This window comes from Chiloscyllium plagiosum, chromosome 3 (genome assembly GCF_004010195.1).
Source record: "Chiloscyllium plagiosum isolate BGI_BamShark_2017 chromosome 3, ASM401019v2, whole genome shotgun sequence".
In the NCBI taxonomy this organism is placed as follows: Eukaryota; Metazoa; Chordata; class Chondrichthyes; order Orectolobiformes; family Hemiscylliidae; genus Chiloscyllium; species Chiloscyllium plagiosum.
Genome location: NC_057712.1, coordinates 96260742 through 96278299, shown reverse-complemented (window position 1 = coordinate 96278299; position 17558 = coordinate 96260742). Strand labels below are relative to the sequence as shown.

Below are 17558 nucleotides of genomic sequence, written 5' to 3'. Positions count from 1 at the left end.
AGAGTGTGAGTGAGTGAGAGAGAGTGAGTGAGTGAGTGAGTGAGTGAGTGAGTGAGTGAGTGAGTGAGAGAGTGAGTGAGTGTGTGAGTGACTGAGAGCGCGCGAGTGAGAGCGCGCGAGTGAGTGAGAGCGCGCGAGAGAGAGCGCGCGAGAGAGAGCGCGCGAGAGAGCGCGCGCGAGAGAGAGCGCGCGCGCGAGAGAGCGCGCGCGCGAGAGAGCGCGCGCGTGAGAGAGCGCGCGCGTGAGAGAGCGCGCGTGTGAGAGACTGAGAGAGACTGAGAGTGAAAAGAGAGATCAGAAGAGAAGGTGCAAAGCTGGTATAAAATTTCAGCATCAAGGAGTATATGGATTCAAGATTTCAGTCTCTCCACAGTGTTTTGTAGCTAACACCACAAAACCCCAGGTAACCTACCGAAACCAATATTTGAGCATTGCATCAATATTTTGCAAAAGCATTCTTGATCTTATCATACTGTATGACAATACTGATTGGTAGTTTAAAAGCCAACATTGATACAATAAATTAGATTGGATTACTTCGAAAAGGTTCCTCTTAGAGGGATGGTAATTTTTAGACAGAAAGGATTTGTTTAGCATAATTTCATTTCCCAGGAATCTGCTGCCATAGGAAAAAGTGCAAATGAAGCCAGTGATCAGCACTTGTCTAATGTGGTGAAGTTAAATAGTGATTCCTACTTGAGCTCCAGTTTGCGCCACTGGATGATCAGTTGGCTGACAGCATCAAGGTGCTGCCTTAAGGACACAGATTTACTAGCAATCGCCTCCCAGTCCTACAAAACAAAAATATTTGGGTATTTTCAGAACAAATACAGTGACGAATAAACACTAGAATGTAAATTTTTATGAATTTGAGTGAGGTGGTCAATGAGAGGGAAGGAATGGCTCACCTGAGATTTGCTCAAGAGGATCTCCATGCCATTTAAAAACTTTGCCAGAGCACTAGAAACCGGAAAGCTTCTGATTCTGTCCATTACAACCAACAGCTGTAAAAACAAAAATCATCCTGCCTTGAACTTCACACCAAAAATGTGCCAGCTCATACCACATTTTAAACTTCAGACATGCATCTTGCTGCTAAATTCAGGCTCAAAATGCTTCTAATAAATCTGCCATAAAGCATCTGAGCAAAGTCATAGAAGATGGTGGTAACTATTACACACCAGATTGAAGTAAATACCAGGCAGAGTCTTAAATCATACTTCAGAGGTTCAATCTGAATTTACATATTGTCTGCAGATGTTAATGTATGTAATCTATTTCGCATTTTCATCTTAATTAGCAATACTGTAGTGCTCCATCCTTCTCACTATATTATTATAGCTCATTTCTTTTTCTCACACAACCTTATCTATTAAGCCTTGATTAAAAATAAATCTTTTGCAGCCAATCAGAAAACTTCAGAAAGCAATATAGTCCAGAGTGCTGAGGCATATCTCTTTGCACCACATGTAATGACCAAAATATTTGACTGTTAATTATTTAATTTTTATTAGCACTTAGTTCTTGTTCAGTAAGACTATAAAATTTCAAATGTATAGTAGCACGCAGAGACAACAGTGACAGCAAACCCTCATACTCAAGTGCTCTCCTCACACCAGGTGTACAACAGAAAGAGCTTTCACTCTGCACCTACCCCTGTATCTGATTTTGGAACACCACAAGCTTTTCTGAAAATCCTGAGATAGGAGGAGTAGACTAAATGGTTCACCGAACATACACGGCCTTTCAACACAATCATAGCTGATCTCGAGCTTCGACTCCACTTTCCTATCTGCTTTCTCTAATTCCTCAAGACAAAAAAAATGTCTATACTAGCCTTAAATGTATTTAACAATGGAAAATACCCAACTATTTGAGGTAGACAATTCCAAAGATTCACAATCCTGTGTACGATCTGTTATCTCCGTTCTAAAATGATCAGTCACCTACCCTAAAGGTGTGCTATTTCAATTCCCTAACCAACAGAAACACTCAGTGTTTACAGTATAGAGGATGAGTTTAGAATATTGGCTACTGCAATGAGATCTCATTTCATTTATCTAAAAACTAGAAAATCTGGACCCAATTTTCTCAGCCTCTCATTATAAGACAACTCTCTCACCCCAGAGACCAGTCCAGTGAACCTTTGCGACACTGCCTCCAATACAAGTCTGCTACTCCTTAAATACACAGACTAAATATTCCACCCAGCTTTCTAGGTGTGATTTGACCATAGCCATGAAAAATTGTAGCAACTTCTATTCATGTCCTCAAATCTCCCCGCACTAAAGGTCAACATGACTTCTTCACTGCTTATTGTCCCGACATGACAAGCTCTTAAAGTCCTTGCATGAGCAGTCTCTAAGAACACCAACTTTTATAAGTTTCATATCTTAGAAAAAGATCAAGATTCTCTTTGAAAAGGAGAGAACCAGTAAAGCACTTTGCCTCTGGTTTATACAGCATGTGGAAGTGGGCAGTAAAACTCAAGAGAAGGCAGTGAAGTCATTAAGCAAAGCAACTGGAGGTCAGGTAACAATACTAGAGTAAAACTGGTAGACTGTAAAAGACAACAGGTGTAGACGTCACGGATTTTAGAAAGGTGAGGAAAAGCAGAGTCACCAAGCACAATCTTTGAAACATTTTTGAAAAAGGAAGTTGGAATAGAGGATTAAAAACTGTTGTCAGGATAACACCTGCTTAAAAAGAAACCAAAAACCAATGTGTAACTTGTCATGACTAAAAGTGGATTCCGATTGAATTTGTAAAGCTTGTGTTGACTTATGGCATTTACTCATGCGTCCAAATACAAAGGTATTTGGTTTACTTTATACATTCCATGAGGCAAACGGCACAATATAGAACAAAAACTGAGAGAAGTAGAACATTCTAATGCATATCTCTGCCCATTTCATGCTAATGTTTGTTGGCTTTTAACCACTTTTACAAATTCTGTGTTTCAGCCCCAGCCAATGGGAGTTCATAAGATATAGGAGCAGAATTAGGCTATTCTTCCCATCGAGTCTGCTCCACTATTCCATTCCTCACCCCATTTTCCTGCCTTCTCTCCATATCCCTTCAACTCATTACCAATTAAAAATCTGTCTAACTTCTCCTTAAATTTACTCACTATCCCAGAATCCACCAGACTTTGAGGTAGCGAATTCCACAGATTCACAATCCTTTGGGAGAAGTAGTTTCTCCTCAACTTGGTTTTAAAGTTGCTCCCCCTTCTCGTAAGACAATGACCTCTGCCCCACCTCAATTTTATCCACAACTGTTATCATTTTGAATACCTCAATTTGATCTCCCCTCATTCTTCGAAATTCCAGAGAATATAGGTCTATCCCCTAAAGAGAAGACCCACTAGTGAGAGAAAAGGAAAATGGGGGCAGAGATGGGTCACCTTAACACAAAAACTGAAGGCAAAAACTTACACTGAAGCACACGCAAAAAATGAGAAGCTGAATTATGTTGACGGTGTGAAAGGTGCAGACTGCAGAGTGCAGCAACTGGATTCTCTTTACCTGTAGCAGAGCTGGATGGTCAGGCCAGTCTAGTAGTAATTCTTTCACTTTTTGGGTGAAGCTTCTCAGGATGGGCTGGCACTTCTTAGCCTCCTGGATATTTGGATATTGGTAGAAGTCATAAGTATCTTCCTGGGGCAGGATGAGCTCAGAGGTTTCTTCTCCCTCAACAGTATTTTGGATGAGAGAACTGATCAATAACTGACTACCCTGAAGCTCTGCATTCAAGGAAGTGTCTAATGTGAACAAATAATAGTTTAATTAAAACAAAACCAAATTAACATTTATATGGTCAGTAATAAAGATAAAATGCAATTTAGCAAAGAGAGAATACACCTGAAAATTGGCAGTTAACCTATCTCCAATATTTACTTCAAATTTTAATTATGTGGCTTTACATTTCAATTTTGAGAAGAATTAATGGCATAAATTTTGTCTCAGAAGTCTCGCGCTCTTGTACAACTCAATATGATGACTATTACTTTCATACACCTGAATGCATGAGGACAAGAACTAAAGAAAGGGAAGTTACATTTTTATGAAAGCGGTTCCTAACATTTCAAAACAAACTAATAAATCCACAGACTGGATTGTTTTGAAGTGCTGCTAGCAAAATGGCTGTTATTTTCATAGAATCATAGAATCCCTACAATGTGAAAATATGCTATTAGGCCCAACAAGTCCACACTGACCCTCCAAGAGTAAGCCAGCCAAGACCCATTACCTTACCCCTATTACTTTGCTGTTCCCCTGACTAACGCACCTAATCTATTTTGCACACATCCTCTTGCAAATCAATTTAATGATCACTTAATGGTAATCACCTACAGTTAGAAATCTGAGATTTTATGTGCAATGGACATTTGTTGAGAGAGAAATATGAAAAATTGAAGCTGAAAAACACCAAGGTCCATCTAGACCATCTTCTAATGTCCTGGTGGTTACAGAGTAAAAAGAAAATACAGTTGTGCACCAATCACAGTAATCATTCAGGACGCAAGGAAGCTCCAATATTGAAGAGATTTTGCAGTCAGTCATCTGTTTCTCCCCAAGCACAATACACTTTCTTAAAATTCTTTCACAGTGTGTGCACATCCTGGCATTTATTTCTCTTTCTTCTATTATCCTTGAACTAAATGGCGTGCCAGGCAATCTCAAAAAGCAGTTAAGAGTTAACCTGATTCCTATGAATTAGGAGTCACATGTAGGCCATACCAGGTAAGGATGGCAGACTTCCTTCTCCAAAGATCATCAATAATTAGGTGATTTTTCTTTTAAACAACAATAAAACCGATGGCAGTTGTAGCACTCATTGTTATGGAGACTGCATTAATTCATGTAATTTGAATTCCCCCAGATGCTGTGGTGAAATTTGTCCCCAGGAGCATTACCCTGGGCCACTGGGTGACTAGTTCAGTGATAATCACAAATACGTCACCATATCCCCAAAACTTATGCCATGCATCATCCCAAAGTATTGTCAGAAAGAAAATTTATTTAACTTGCTCTTAGATCAATCTTTTCAGTTTCCAAATTTCCCAGGGAATTAGATCTATAGATTTTGCACTCACTGAAATATTGTTTCGCCAGTGCAGTTTAGAATCAATTCACTTTCAAAGTACTCTTTTGGCTGACAAAAAATGGATTATCATTATCTACTTTTTACTCGTCTTTTGAAACATGCAATCTTATCACCTCAAAGTGTGGTTATTCCTGCCTTTTTGAAAATCATCCCAAGCTGAAGTTCTGTGTTATGGGTTCTATGCTCAGGGTCATGAGCAACAATCAATGCAGGACCAGCAGAATTTGAGTGGTGATAGCTGAACAGTTATCCTGGAATAACGTCTTTCGATCCTCTATATTCTAAGCACAAATAGGCAGATGGGATCTCAATTTAATTCTATACCAAAGTCAGCATCCCAAATAGAGCACTCAACTATCAGTCTACATTGTATTGTCAAGTGTGGATAAAATCTCAAATTTCTAATGTAGGTGATAGCCAGCAACTGATGAAAGCCTCAAGAATCTGCTCTACTATTCTAGGTGATAGGTGGTCAGCTACCTCAGCACCATATTCCTGTGCCATCCCCATATCCCCTGTATGCCATTGGTTAAGAAAGTGTTTAGTACACTTCCCTTCATTGCTCCAACCACTGAGTATGGAAGTTGGGACATCATGTGCAGGTTGTATAGGACGTTGGGTCAGGCCACTTTTAGAGAACTGTGTACAATTGTGGTCGCCCTGAGAAAGGAAAGATATTATTAAATTGGAGAGGGTTCAGAAAAGATTTATGTGGACATTGCTGGGACCAGAAGGTTTGAGTTATAAAGAAAGGCTCAATAGGCTAGGACTGTTTTCTCTGGAGCAAAAGTTGAGCAGTGACCATATAGGAGGCTTATAAAATCGTGAGGGGCATAGATAAGACGAATAGCAAATGGTCTTTTCCCAAGGATGGGGGAGTTCAAAACTAGGGGGCATTTTTTATGGGAGAGGAAAAGATTTAGAAAGGGCATGAGGGCAATTTTTTCACAGAGGGTGGCACAAACTGCCAGAGGAAGTGGTGGATGCAGGTAGAGTTATAACATTTAAAAGATATTTGAATAGGTACATAAATAGGAAATGTTTTGTGGGATATAGGCAAAATTTGTCCAAATGGAACTAGTTTAGTTTAGGAAACTAGAATGAATGAGTTGAACTGAAGGATCTACTTCTGTGCTGTATGACTATGACTCTGTTTTGAACTTACTCAATGACTGGGTTTCCACAGCCCTCTGGACAGACAATTCTAAAGATTCACCACACTCTGCTTGGAGAGGTTTCCCATCTCCTAAGTCTTAAATGGCTTCCCTTTTATCCTAAGATTACGAGTCCTGGTTCTGGACTACACAGCACTGGGAAATAATATTTCAAGTCTACTCCGTATATTCCTTTAAGTATTTTGAAAATTACTGAGATTGACTCTCATTCTCCCAAACTCTGGGAGAATACAAGGTAAAAGTGAGGACTGCAGATGCTGGAGATTAGAGTTGAGTGTGGGGTGCTGGAAAAGCACAGCAGGTCAGACAGCATCCAAGGAGGAGAGTTGAGGTTTCGGGTAAAAGCCCTCCTTCCTCTGGAGAATACATACCCAGTCTCCTCGTAGGACAATTTCACCATCCCAGTAATCGGTCTGACAAACTCTACTGCACTCTTTCAAGACAAATATATCCTTCCTTTGGCAAGGAGACCAGAACAGTGCACAGTACTCTAGTGTTCTATACCAGTGAAGATCTCTTTGTACTTGTACTCAAATTCTCTTTAAATAAAGGCTAATATACCATTTTCCTTTCAAAATGTTAGTTTTCAGTGTCTTGGACATAAACACTTATCATTTAAGAAATACTCTACATCTTAGTTACTCCTATTGAAGTGAATAACCTCACACTTATCCACATTATATTCCATCTGCCATGTCCTTGTTTACTCACTCAGCCTGTCTAAATCCTCTTGAAGCCTCTCTACATCATCATCAACTTGCATTCTCAACAGGTTGTACGTCTGCAAATGAGGATATACTACAACTGATTCCCACATTCAAATTAATGATACAGACCATGAATAAACTGGACACTAAGCACTGACATTAATGTAATCCACTGGCCACAGTCTGCAAACCTGAAATTGACCCATTTATTCTTACTGTCTGCCTCCTACATAATAAACCGCCCCTAATCCATGCTGGAATATTACTCCAAACCCACGCACTTTATCTTTGATTACTAACCTCCTGTGTTAGACTTGATCAAAAGCCTTCTAAAAATACAAATACAGCATATCCAGTAGATCCCTTCCTGATTGTACTAAAGTCAAAAATAATTTTCCCTCATAAATCCATGCTCACTCTGTCCAACCAGAGTAATTTTCTGAATTCCCAGCAATCACTATCTTATAATAGATGCAGCACTTTCCCAGGATGCCATGTTTGTTGTTTCCAGTTTTTTCTCTCCTTGCTTAAACATCCGGGCTACATTGCCAACCTTCCATCTTGCAGCCACTGATACAGAATTGGTAGAATTTTGAAAGCTGATCTTGAATCCAGACACCACATCTGTATCCATCTCGCTGGGCAGCTAATGGTGAAAATAATCTTGGGGATTTGATGACTTTCAGTCGCTCTAATTTCCCCGATACTACTTTTCCTTTAAAAAGCTTATTAATTATTTCAGGGAGAATTGTTCTCCTCTGCCCTGTGATGATAGACAGTACTTAATATAGATTAGATTAGATTTTTTAGATTACATTACAGTGTGGAAACAGGCCCTTCGGCCCAACAAGTCAGGCAGCAGTGCTAACCACTGTGCCACCGTGCCGCCCACCTGTGCCACCGTGCTGCCCACAAGGTTTACAATCATATTGTTATTTCCTATTCCCATTTCTGCTTGCAACAGTTCCATACACCTTTGCTAATATTTTTCTTTTTAAACTACCTGAAGAGCTTTTACAATCCTTTTTAACTGTTGTTATTTTTAGTTTACATTCATATTCTATTCCCTTTACAGAATTCTAAAGTTCTAATACTAAATTCTAAATAAAAATTTCTAATAGTGAAAGCAAGGGTTTAATGGAGGAAATTAAAGATTATATTAGATCAAAGGAGAAGGCTTATAAAATTATTTTGAAAATTAAGCGTTACTTCTTCCCTAGCTGATGTCAAACTTTTTAATGCATTTTTCCAATCCAACATAACTAATTCCCTCCCCATAATTTCATAATAGCTCTTATTACATTTCAAACTGAACTACATAGTTTGTAAACTTAAAGGGTAAATTCCATCATACTATAGTCACAGCAAGATTTTTAAATGAGTTCTTTCTCACTGAATTATATTTAATCAAACATGGCCTGTACATGAGTTGGTTCTTCAATATGTTGCTCCAGCAGAACTCTGATATTCCAGGAACTACTCTTCCACAGTATTAATCCTCATTAAAATGTACCCATTCAACATTGACTGAAGTCACCCATCTTCTTGGCATCATTCTTCTGACCACACATGCCACTAACTTCCAGAATTATATGAGACCGATATATTTTGTGGCCTTTAAACCACTCACAGCACTCACCTGCTTCTTGCTGTTTTTGTGTCAGCCTTCTCAAAAAAATAAAAATAGCTCTTACTATTAAGTCGACTCACCAATTAGAGAACAGAATCGTGTAATTAGTAATGCAGCCGTATGGTAAGAGGACACAAAAGCACTAAGGTAATCACTGCACTGATGAGCTGGCACACTCTGGCGGTACCACACAGCTTGTGCAAATCTCAAATAGATTTGCTGATGAATATTTATGACAGTTTGAATTGAACTCTCTTGGATAGGGGCAGTGTCAGCAGCTTTAGCCTCTGTGCTCGGAACTTCAGTGTCCATATCTTCTTCAAGACTGGGCTCAGACGTGAGATCAGAAAAATCCTAAAGAAAATAAGAGAAGACCAAACTTAAGATAGTTTCAAACACAAATCTTTCAGAGTTTCGGTAATGCTTCTTTTAAAAGGGAGAATCTACTGGATTCTTTTACATTTGTTTCAGATATTTTCAAGCCATTTCATGACAGTGTAGTTCAGAACTTTCCGAAGCTAAATATATGTAGAAACAAATTATTTTTAAACAGTGAAAAATAAATTGAAATTTTGAAAAAGCAGGAATTCAAAACAAATGCAGAGTCACTGTGAACATTAGTCTAGTAAAAATAAGAAGAAACTTCAAAGAAAATATTATTTCACATTACCTTAGCATATTGAGGGAAATTCTGTCTGAATTCCTTCTCATCTTCCTCTTCGGACAAACTTGATCCATATTCTTTGCTTTTGTACTTGTACAGGCTGGCTTCCTGTTCCTCCTTCACTCTCCTACGCTCTTCCTGCTCATCCCAGGCATTTACCAGTGCCTTTAATACAATGCAAAAACACTATTTCAAATTTTGCTGTTCCATCAGCTGCCAACCCAAAGGAGTACAGTACTCCAAATTTGCACTTGTTAACTGGAACGCACTTCAGATGCCTTTGTTCTATGTTCTATGTTCTATGTTCTATGTTCTATGTTCTATGTTCTATGTTCTATGTTCTACTCCAAATTTGCACTTGTTAACTGGAACGCACTTCAGATGCCTTTGTCTATTTAGACCTCAGCTGCATATCTTCAATTAAGTGCTTTTCTGAGCACACTTGCAAAATTATTTCCATACCAGGCACTCCATCACATGACCAGGTTCAAACAGGCATTTATTACATCACTTTTAGGTAAATAGAGAATTCTGTCCTCATACCAACTAAACCTGTGTTTAAACTAAACCAACAAAACATTAAGTCAAAATTGTAGCATTATAAGCTAACAAAAAGGGAGTTTCAGGTCATTGGCCTCAGCTCTAATTGAACTGGAAGTGAATCAAACCACCGCACTGTCCAATTTTCCAAGGTCTGCGGCCTAAAACAGCACCTGGGCTGAATTGAAGAAAAACCATCTCATTCTAATCCTGCCAAATCTTGGCTTAATTAGATGTGAAATCACAATACTATATTTTCTGATAGTTTGCCACCTTCTTTCCCTCTCATTTGCTCATTCTGCTTTGAAAGCAGTGGCTCAAATGAATGCATCTTATTTTATTCTGACTGGTCATCAAATCTAAGTGAGGTGCATAGCAGGTTATCTAGTCCTTGGAGGCAGACAGGACTTCCCTTTTCTTAGCAATCTTTAGTATCTACATGCAGGGTTTCTTGAAGAACAAAGTCAGGAAAAAAAATTTATTATTTATCACAATTAAAAATTGCAAGAAGTATTGAGCGCGGATTGGTTGGAACAGCAGTTGGACACACTTAGGAGCATGCTGAAGGTGCAAAGCATCAAAGACAGGGGTTGAGGAAACACGGGCACACCTAAGGTTCAAGCAGATAGATGGGTGACCACTCAAAGGGGCAGGCAGATCGCTACAGGGGACTCCTGCACCATCACCCTTTCTAATAAGTATATCACTTTGGATACTTTTGTGTTCGTCTAAACGCAGAAGAATACCAGTGATACGGGACTCCATAGACAAAGGCACAGATAGACGTTTCAGTGGCCGCTAAAGGGGTTTCAGAATGGTGCATTGCCGCCCTTGTGCCAGGGTCAATAACATCTGAGTGGGCACAGAACATTCTCAAAAGGAGGGCAAGCGGCCAGAGGTTGTGGTTCATATTAGTACTGATGACTGAGGCAGGATGAGATTCTGTAAAGCGAGTTCAGGGAGTTAGGTAATAAATTAAAAATCAGGACCATTAGAGTTGTAATCTTGGGATTACTCCCTGAACCATGTGCCAGTGAGGTTTGAATAGGAAGGCAGTACAGTTAAATATGTGTTTAAAGAGCTGACGTGGGGGGAGAGCTTCAGATATGTGATTCATTGGGTATCTTCCAGTGTAGGTAGTACCTGTAGAAAAAGGATGGGTTACACCTAAACTGGAAAGACACCAATGTCCTGATTGTGAGATTGGCTAGTGATTTGACAGGAGAAACTGAAGACAGAGGCCTGTTAGACTAAGAGGATGAACAGATAGGAAAAGTTACTGAACAGTAGGACTGGCCTTGTTTTAACACTAGGAGTATGACAGGTAAGGCAAATGAACTTAAAGCATGGATTAGTGCATATAATTTAATGTTGTAGCTATTGCAGAGACTTGGTTGTAAAAGGGACAAGGTTGACATCTTAACATTCCAGGATGTGGGTTCATCAGGTGGGAAAGAGAGGCATGTAAATGAGGTGGGGGAGTTATGTCACTGACTAGTAGGAATATTACAGCAGTACTGAGGGAAGATACCTTGAGAGGGCTCATCCGGACAGGCCATACGCATAGGGCGCAGGACGAGGAAGGGTACAATCACTATGATGGTGTTGTACTACAGGCCTCCAAACAGTCAGCGCAGATACGTGTACAGATTATGGGAAAAAAACAGGATTGTTGTGGTGAGTGTTTGTAATTTCCCCTATATTGACTGGGACTAGCTTAGTGCCAGGGGCTTGGATGGGGTGGGGGGCGGATCTGTTAGGTTTGTGCAGTCGGACTTCCTGAAGCAATACGTGAATAGCTCAAGTACAAAAAGGAGTGTGTTGCTGGAAAAGTACAGCAGGTCAGGCAGCATTCAAGAGCAGGAAAATCGATACTTAGGGCCAGAGCCCTTCATCAGGAATGAAAGTAGGAGCCTTGGGTGTTCAGAGACAAATTGGAGGGTGTGGGGATGGGAAGAAGGTAGCTGAGTCCTATCTTCTCCCCAGCCACGCCCCCCCCTCCCATTGTGAGAAATTGTGAACGTAGTCAGAAAGAAAAAAGAAGCATATGTAAGGCTAAGGAAACTGAAGACAGAGTCCTCAGGGAATACAAAGAAAGCAGGAAGAACTTAAACAAGGACAGAGGAGCACTAAAGGGAACATGACATGACCATAGCAAACAGGACTAAGGAAAGGACTAAGGCAGGAAAAGGACAAGCTAGATGGTGAGTCTAAAAAGGCGCAAATTGATATCCTAAGGCATGTTTTTGCAAAAAAGGTGCTAGGTATTTTAAAAAGCATTAAGGTAGACAAGCCTTCCAAAAAAGATACCATTATAACCAATCTGGAAAAAGAGACAATTTCCATTCTTCATTTCTCAGGAACAATGGCTGTATGGAGAGCTTGGTATGGATAGGTTTGGGTACTGGCTGATTATTAATTACACAGGTTCAGAAGTGGTCAAGTAAGCAAATGGATGAACTATCAGAATTGCTTAGATTAGAGTGGTGCTGCAAAAGCACAGCAGGTCACGCAGCATCCGAGGAGCAGGAAAATCAACGTTTCGGACAAAAGCCCTTCATCGATGCTGCCTGACCTGTGCTTTTCCAGCACCAATAATCTAGACTCTGGTTTCCAGCATCTGCAGTCATTGTTTTTACCTATCAGAATAGCTTGGACTGTCAAGGAAAGGGGAGGGGGTAAAAGGAGGTAAACAGGGAGAAGGTGATGGACAGGAGTAGAAAGGACAAAAATAATTTTCTGAGGTAATAAAACACAACATTTGTAGGATAATGTAACTTTTTAACGTGTGCCTTTTGGGGAAATCATAATATCAAAGCATCAAGTTCTAATTACTTGGCAGATGTGTCTGAAAAGTTGCAGTGATGCCTGATCCAGTTCACCCAATGAAAGTATATGGCAACGCAGATATAGGAGTGCATTCATCAACAGCTGTTCTTGTGTTGGCAGCGATCTTTGTTCCTTAGCCAGAGACTTTTCGTCTGATGAATTCTTACACAAGAACTGATTAAGCCCTTTGAGGGTCTCCATGGAGGCCTTTGAACACAACTCATCTGCCTGAGCAAGGTAAGTTGGGAATGAGAAGCTGATGGAAGGAAAGGCCAAAAGGCAAGTGACAAGTCGAGTGAGGTCAGCTTGCTTAACAAGCTTATTATTTAGCGACAGGTGAACCTCAGATGCCAGAAGCCTCATGCCATGTTGCATCTGCAAAATGGCAGCAAGAAGGGGTTCGATAATGTCAGGGTATTGACAGTACTCTTCTGCAATTCGTCTCCTGAAGTGGTGATGGGATTGCTGCCAAGCTGCCTCCTCATTGAGTATGACCTGGATGCTCTGACGTGATTTAGGCCGCTTTGCCTGTAGGAGCTGTAACAGTCGAGAGACAAGGGATTTGACTTTGGACTCCTGCGCAATACTGTTCACGTAGTGGTGGATATCTTGGAAGAGATAATCGTATTGAGGTACACTGGGGCGGTGCGCCTGCTTTCTAGACAGTACTGCAATCTGTTCCTTAAGGAGATTAATTCTTTGTTGCAAAAACCTAGGACACAAAAAAAAAATTAAGTTGGTGGGTCACAGTAGAATAACCCCATGTACCCGCCATAACTAGAGAAAAATGGAACATGTGCTTAGACACAGTCTCTCGTTACTTACATCCCACTATCAAGCGTCTGTTCAGAAGCCTTCTGCTCATGGTGTGAACAGTACCATCTAAATCAGACTCAACAACTCTAACCCAAATTTGAAATTTATCTATCGCTTGATGTTATATTTCTACAATAGCCATTCAAAGCAAAGTTTGCTTTTCACCTGAATACCACTCAAACTCTCTCACTCATTTTCTCTCACTGTAATCAAATCTGCTAACCCGCACAAGGGGCTATGGCCTTTTAACTATGGCAAAGTACAGTCGGTAAACAGCTGATCATCTCTAGCACTCTCCTGCTCAGTGCTTCCAAGTGCATGTGCTGCAACGCAGAATCACTTAGTCAAGATCCCAACATACCTGCTCTCATACTGTCTCTTTAAGAACTAGATTTCTCTTAAAGGGAATGTTTGGTAAAACACCTAGCTTTCAGTTAATGGTCAACATGACTTGTTGACCAGGGACATAAACAATAACAAAATGATTTCAGGGGGTGGTCTGCATTCAGTTACATTTTACATCTGGGACTACCAAGCTGGACGCCAATTGAAGTTCGCAGGTGAAGATTCAAAGCGGCGATGGCTGCTGTGGAGCTCAGACCAAAGTTACAACAGCCACGTTCCCGCTCAAACAAGTTCTCACGGTCAGGGTCACAACTATTTCCAGGCTTCGAGAAACAGCCATTGTGGGAAATTTTGGAAAACACAGTTTTAGTTTGAACTGAGCTCGCTATGGATTAAAACAAAACCTCTAACAGTGCCCAGTTTAAATTTAATGCACTAGCTATGGGAAAGTAAAATGCTTGTTAACTGAAGGGCTCTTTTGCAACCAGGAAAATTCTGACCCAAGGTGACCACGCTGAAGTTGCATTCTTTTAGTAAATATCAGAGGCATTGGGTTCTTACAAGAATAAAAAACTAAAAATTCTTGATATACTGTATACAATGATCATATTTTCCATTAAAAAATTCAATGGAGGAGCCTTCACTTGTGTAGTGAACTGACTTTTGCATTCACAAACATCCATATTTAAAATTACTATGTTAGTTCCCACTGCTTTTTTAACATCGAAAGCAAAACTTCTAATACACAAGCCAAGTTTTTAATCAACCTCATGCGCCCATAATAGCCCTTACTGGGGAAATAGAACCACCAAGATCCGCCACTCAAGCTGGCCAGCTACCCCCAGAGGCAGAGGCAATCTGCTACAGAATTTCAACCAGTCTGCTTGGCTTGGAAAAAAGTGAGGGATTAGGAAAGGAAGTCATGGTTTCATGTAAGCACTGATCTACATAAATGTCAATTTCAGACAGGATACTAAACGACGTACCTAATTCGGGGATGACAATGTCTATTCTCTCCATCTTGTAATAGCTCTCGGCCAGTCAACAACTGTTCAGACAGGTTGCGACTCTTCCATTCACATTGCAATTGTTGCAACTAGGAAGAGAAAAAGAAACTATTAACAGACAACATCAACAATTTGCAATTCTTTGACTTGTTAAAACATCTCAAGCCAGGGAAAGCAACAACTACATATAAAACAATAAAAAAATCCAAGATCTTTGACCTCAGTGCTCAGGATTTGCAAGTGATTTCCTATACCATCCTCCGCTGCCACCCATCGGGGTTGTCACCTTGGTGAATGACCCAAATAGCAATGAGAAATGAGCCAAAGTTGGCTGCAAGGACTTTACACATCCAAATAACGCCATGAGATTTTTAATATCCATGTCAATGTAAATAATAGGCAGATGGGATCCCAGTTTAACAAGCAATTTAAAAACAGCCCCAACAGTACCTTATCATTTACATAAAAAGATTAAAGTAGAGATTACAAGGGGAAATTATATGACTATTACTTCAATGCACCAATTTCCAACTTGTGTGCAAGTGACAGTCTTCATTATTTTATGAAAATGACATCAAAGCCAATTATGTATATGAATACCATGCTCCAAGCAAGGTCTCCCTATAACAGAAGCAACTATCATGGGCAAGTGGAAAAACTCAACCACTAGGTCATTTATTGATTAATTACAACAAGACTCTCTTCATAATTTGAAACAGAGACAGAGATTGCTGGAAAATCTCAGTAGGTCTGGGCAGTTATTAGTGGAGAGAAAGCAGAGTTAATATCTCAGGTCCAGGGACCCTTCACTGAATCAAAGTATAGGCATTTAAGTCATTGCGGTAAATGCCCAAGTTGTGACATCACAGACAGCACCACCTGTCTTCAATAACGCGTTTCTAGGTGCATATGAACATGAATATTATCCAAAACTTGGACTTATTGTCTGTTCAAATAAGTGAATAATACTTAAACAAAAAAATACACAGAATAACTGACCTCCTCCTTGAGATAATTCAGCTTGTACAGTTTTTTGACAGCAGGGTCAAACGTAGTGTGCGGTGTCCAAATCTGAATCTGTAGCAATCCCAGGTGTACCCACAGACAGCCTCTCTGAGCTTTCTCCGAAAGGCTTCTAAAATCCTTCTCTTTACCCACAAATTTCCGTACACAGGTCACAAGAAGTGAAACAACATCTTCTGGCAATAATTCCTGCTCTGCAAGACTGCTGAGCAAACTCTGAATGCTGTGACTGGCTATGCTGGTTTTGTCAATGGCAAGTTGGTCGCATGTCTGTAAATATTCTTCCTGAAGTTCTTTTGGCAAAAAGTCCTTTATTGCATGAAGCTGTTTGAGCAGCAATGTGCACTGCAATCTAGAATCAGTGAATCTGTAAAATAACCAGATCCTCAGGTTTTCTCCAAAACTTACAAGTTAGATTTGAATGAAATTATTTGGTTCTTAAATTTTGATTTTAGCATTATGAATTCAATAAATTGCAGAATGTCTTCAGAACGTCAATAGTCTTGATGATTTTCTGATCAGAAATTAAACCTGAAATACACTTCAAGCCTACATTTGCATCAGTGAGCATCTTTTTTAGACTACATTCAAAAATATGTAGTAAGATGGGTTATGATCCTTACGCTGGAATTCACCTCAGGCTAAAACATGTTAAGCCACTAAGCCACGTACAGTATGTTACATCCCTAATGCCTCTTATGAATGGAAATACACCATCCAAAATTAATCTAAGTCAATATTGGTGGAGGAGGGATTGGGTTCTGAAGAAACCGTTCTAACAGTATCAATCCTCACCACTGCATCACTAAAATTCACAAGTTCTGCACAAGAACTTGGTAGCTTCACATGGAGAACTCTGTATTGTCGGTCATGACATTGATGGTCATGGGTGCTGTGATGCAAGCAATTGTTGGGTAAATTGAATGGCTACATTTTGGAGCTGCTCTGTTTGGGCTTACTGGCAGCAAAATCAAGCTCTTTCTAATGGAACTCAATTCTAACAAAACAGGCTTAGCACAAGTATCGTATAGCAGAGCACAAATTTTCAAAGGTTTATTTTATTGGGACCTTCCTGGTCTGTCTCTCTCTGCGTGTCTGCATTTATGACACCCTCTCACCCCCACAAATGTCTACCTTCTGACATTTACGGCGTGGTTGGGATTGCAAATTCACTTAAAAAGGGAATATGAAACACCCTCACAGACTAATTTGGTGGGGATTTATTTTTATAATCTAATTTTCATCTTGGAAGTATCCTAATGAAGAACATGACCATGCATGCTTTTTACAAACATCTCCTAATGGAAAAGGAGTCAAAAGTAAAATGCCATTTCTATGACATACCTGAATTCAGCAAAGGAACCAACAGCCATGTTGGTCCACAACACCGAACTGATGTCTTGTAATTGTCGAGTTCGCTCCAGCCACTCTCCAAGAGTCACATGAGTTGCCATTGGCATACCAATTCCACTGAAGGACTCAGAAGGGCTTTGATTGTTGTTGGCCAGAATTTCAAAGAAACACTTCGATTGGATAGCGCGACATAAAACGCCAGGCCCCTGTTGGAGGAAAATAAATGTTCTCTGGGCAATAAGCATATTTTCAAAACTTGCTTTCAATTGCCAAGCAATTGAATTTGACTATATGGTTTCTACACAACTGCTTCCGTTGAGAAGTTAGTTTTTCCATTATTTTGCTCACTCTACAATGCAG

The 17558-nt window shown here is 40.0% G+C and overlaps 1 protein-coding gene across 3 annotated transcripts in view; it reads right to left on the bottom strand.

Moving 5' to 3' along the window:
* The window catches only part of mdn1 (midasin AAA ATPase 1), a 190443-nt gene that overhangs the window by 62068 nt on the left and 110817 nt on the right, over positions 1-17558 (bottom strand). For all 3 annotated transcript variants that reach the window (XM_043686689.1, XM_043686697.1, XM_043686702.1), the window contains exons 60-68: positions 17190-17404; positions 15822-16212; positions 14802-14911; positions 12661-13366; positions 9292-9450; positions 8702-8975; positions 3528-3763; positions 909-1004; positions 697-791 (exon numbers count right to left, since the gene is read on the bottom strand). In XM_043686689.1, the coding sequence (XP_043542624.1) occupies positions 697-791; positions 909-1004; positions 3528-3763; positions 8702-8975; positions 9292-9450; positions 12661-13366; positions 14802-14911; positions 15822-16212; positions 17190-17404 (2282 nt within the window). The remainder of the gene's footprint in view (positions 1-696; positions 792-908; positions 1005-3527; positions 3764-8701; positions 8976-9291; positions 9451-12660; positions 13367-14801; positions 14912-15821; positions 16213-17189; positions 17405-17558) is intronic.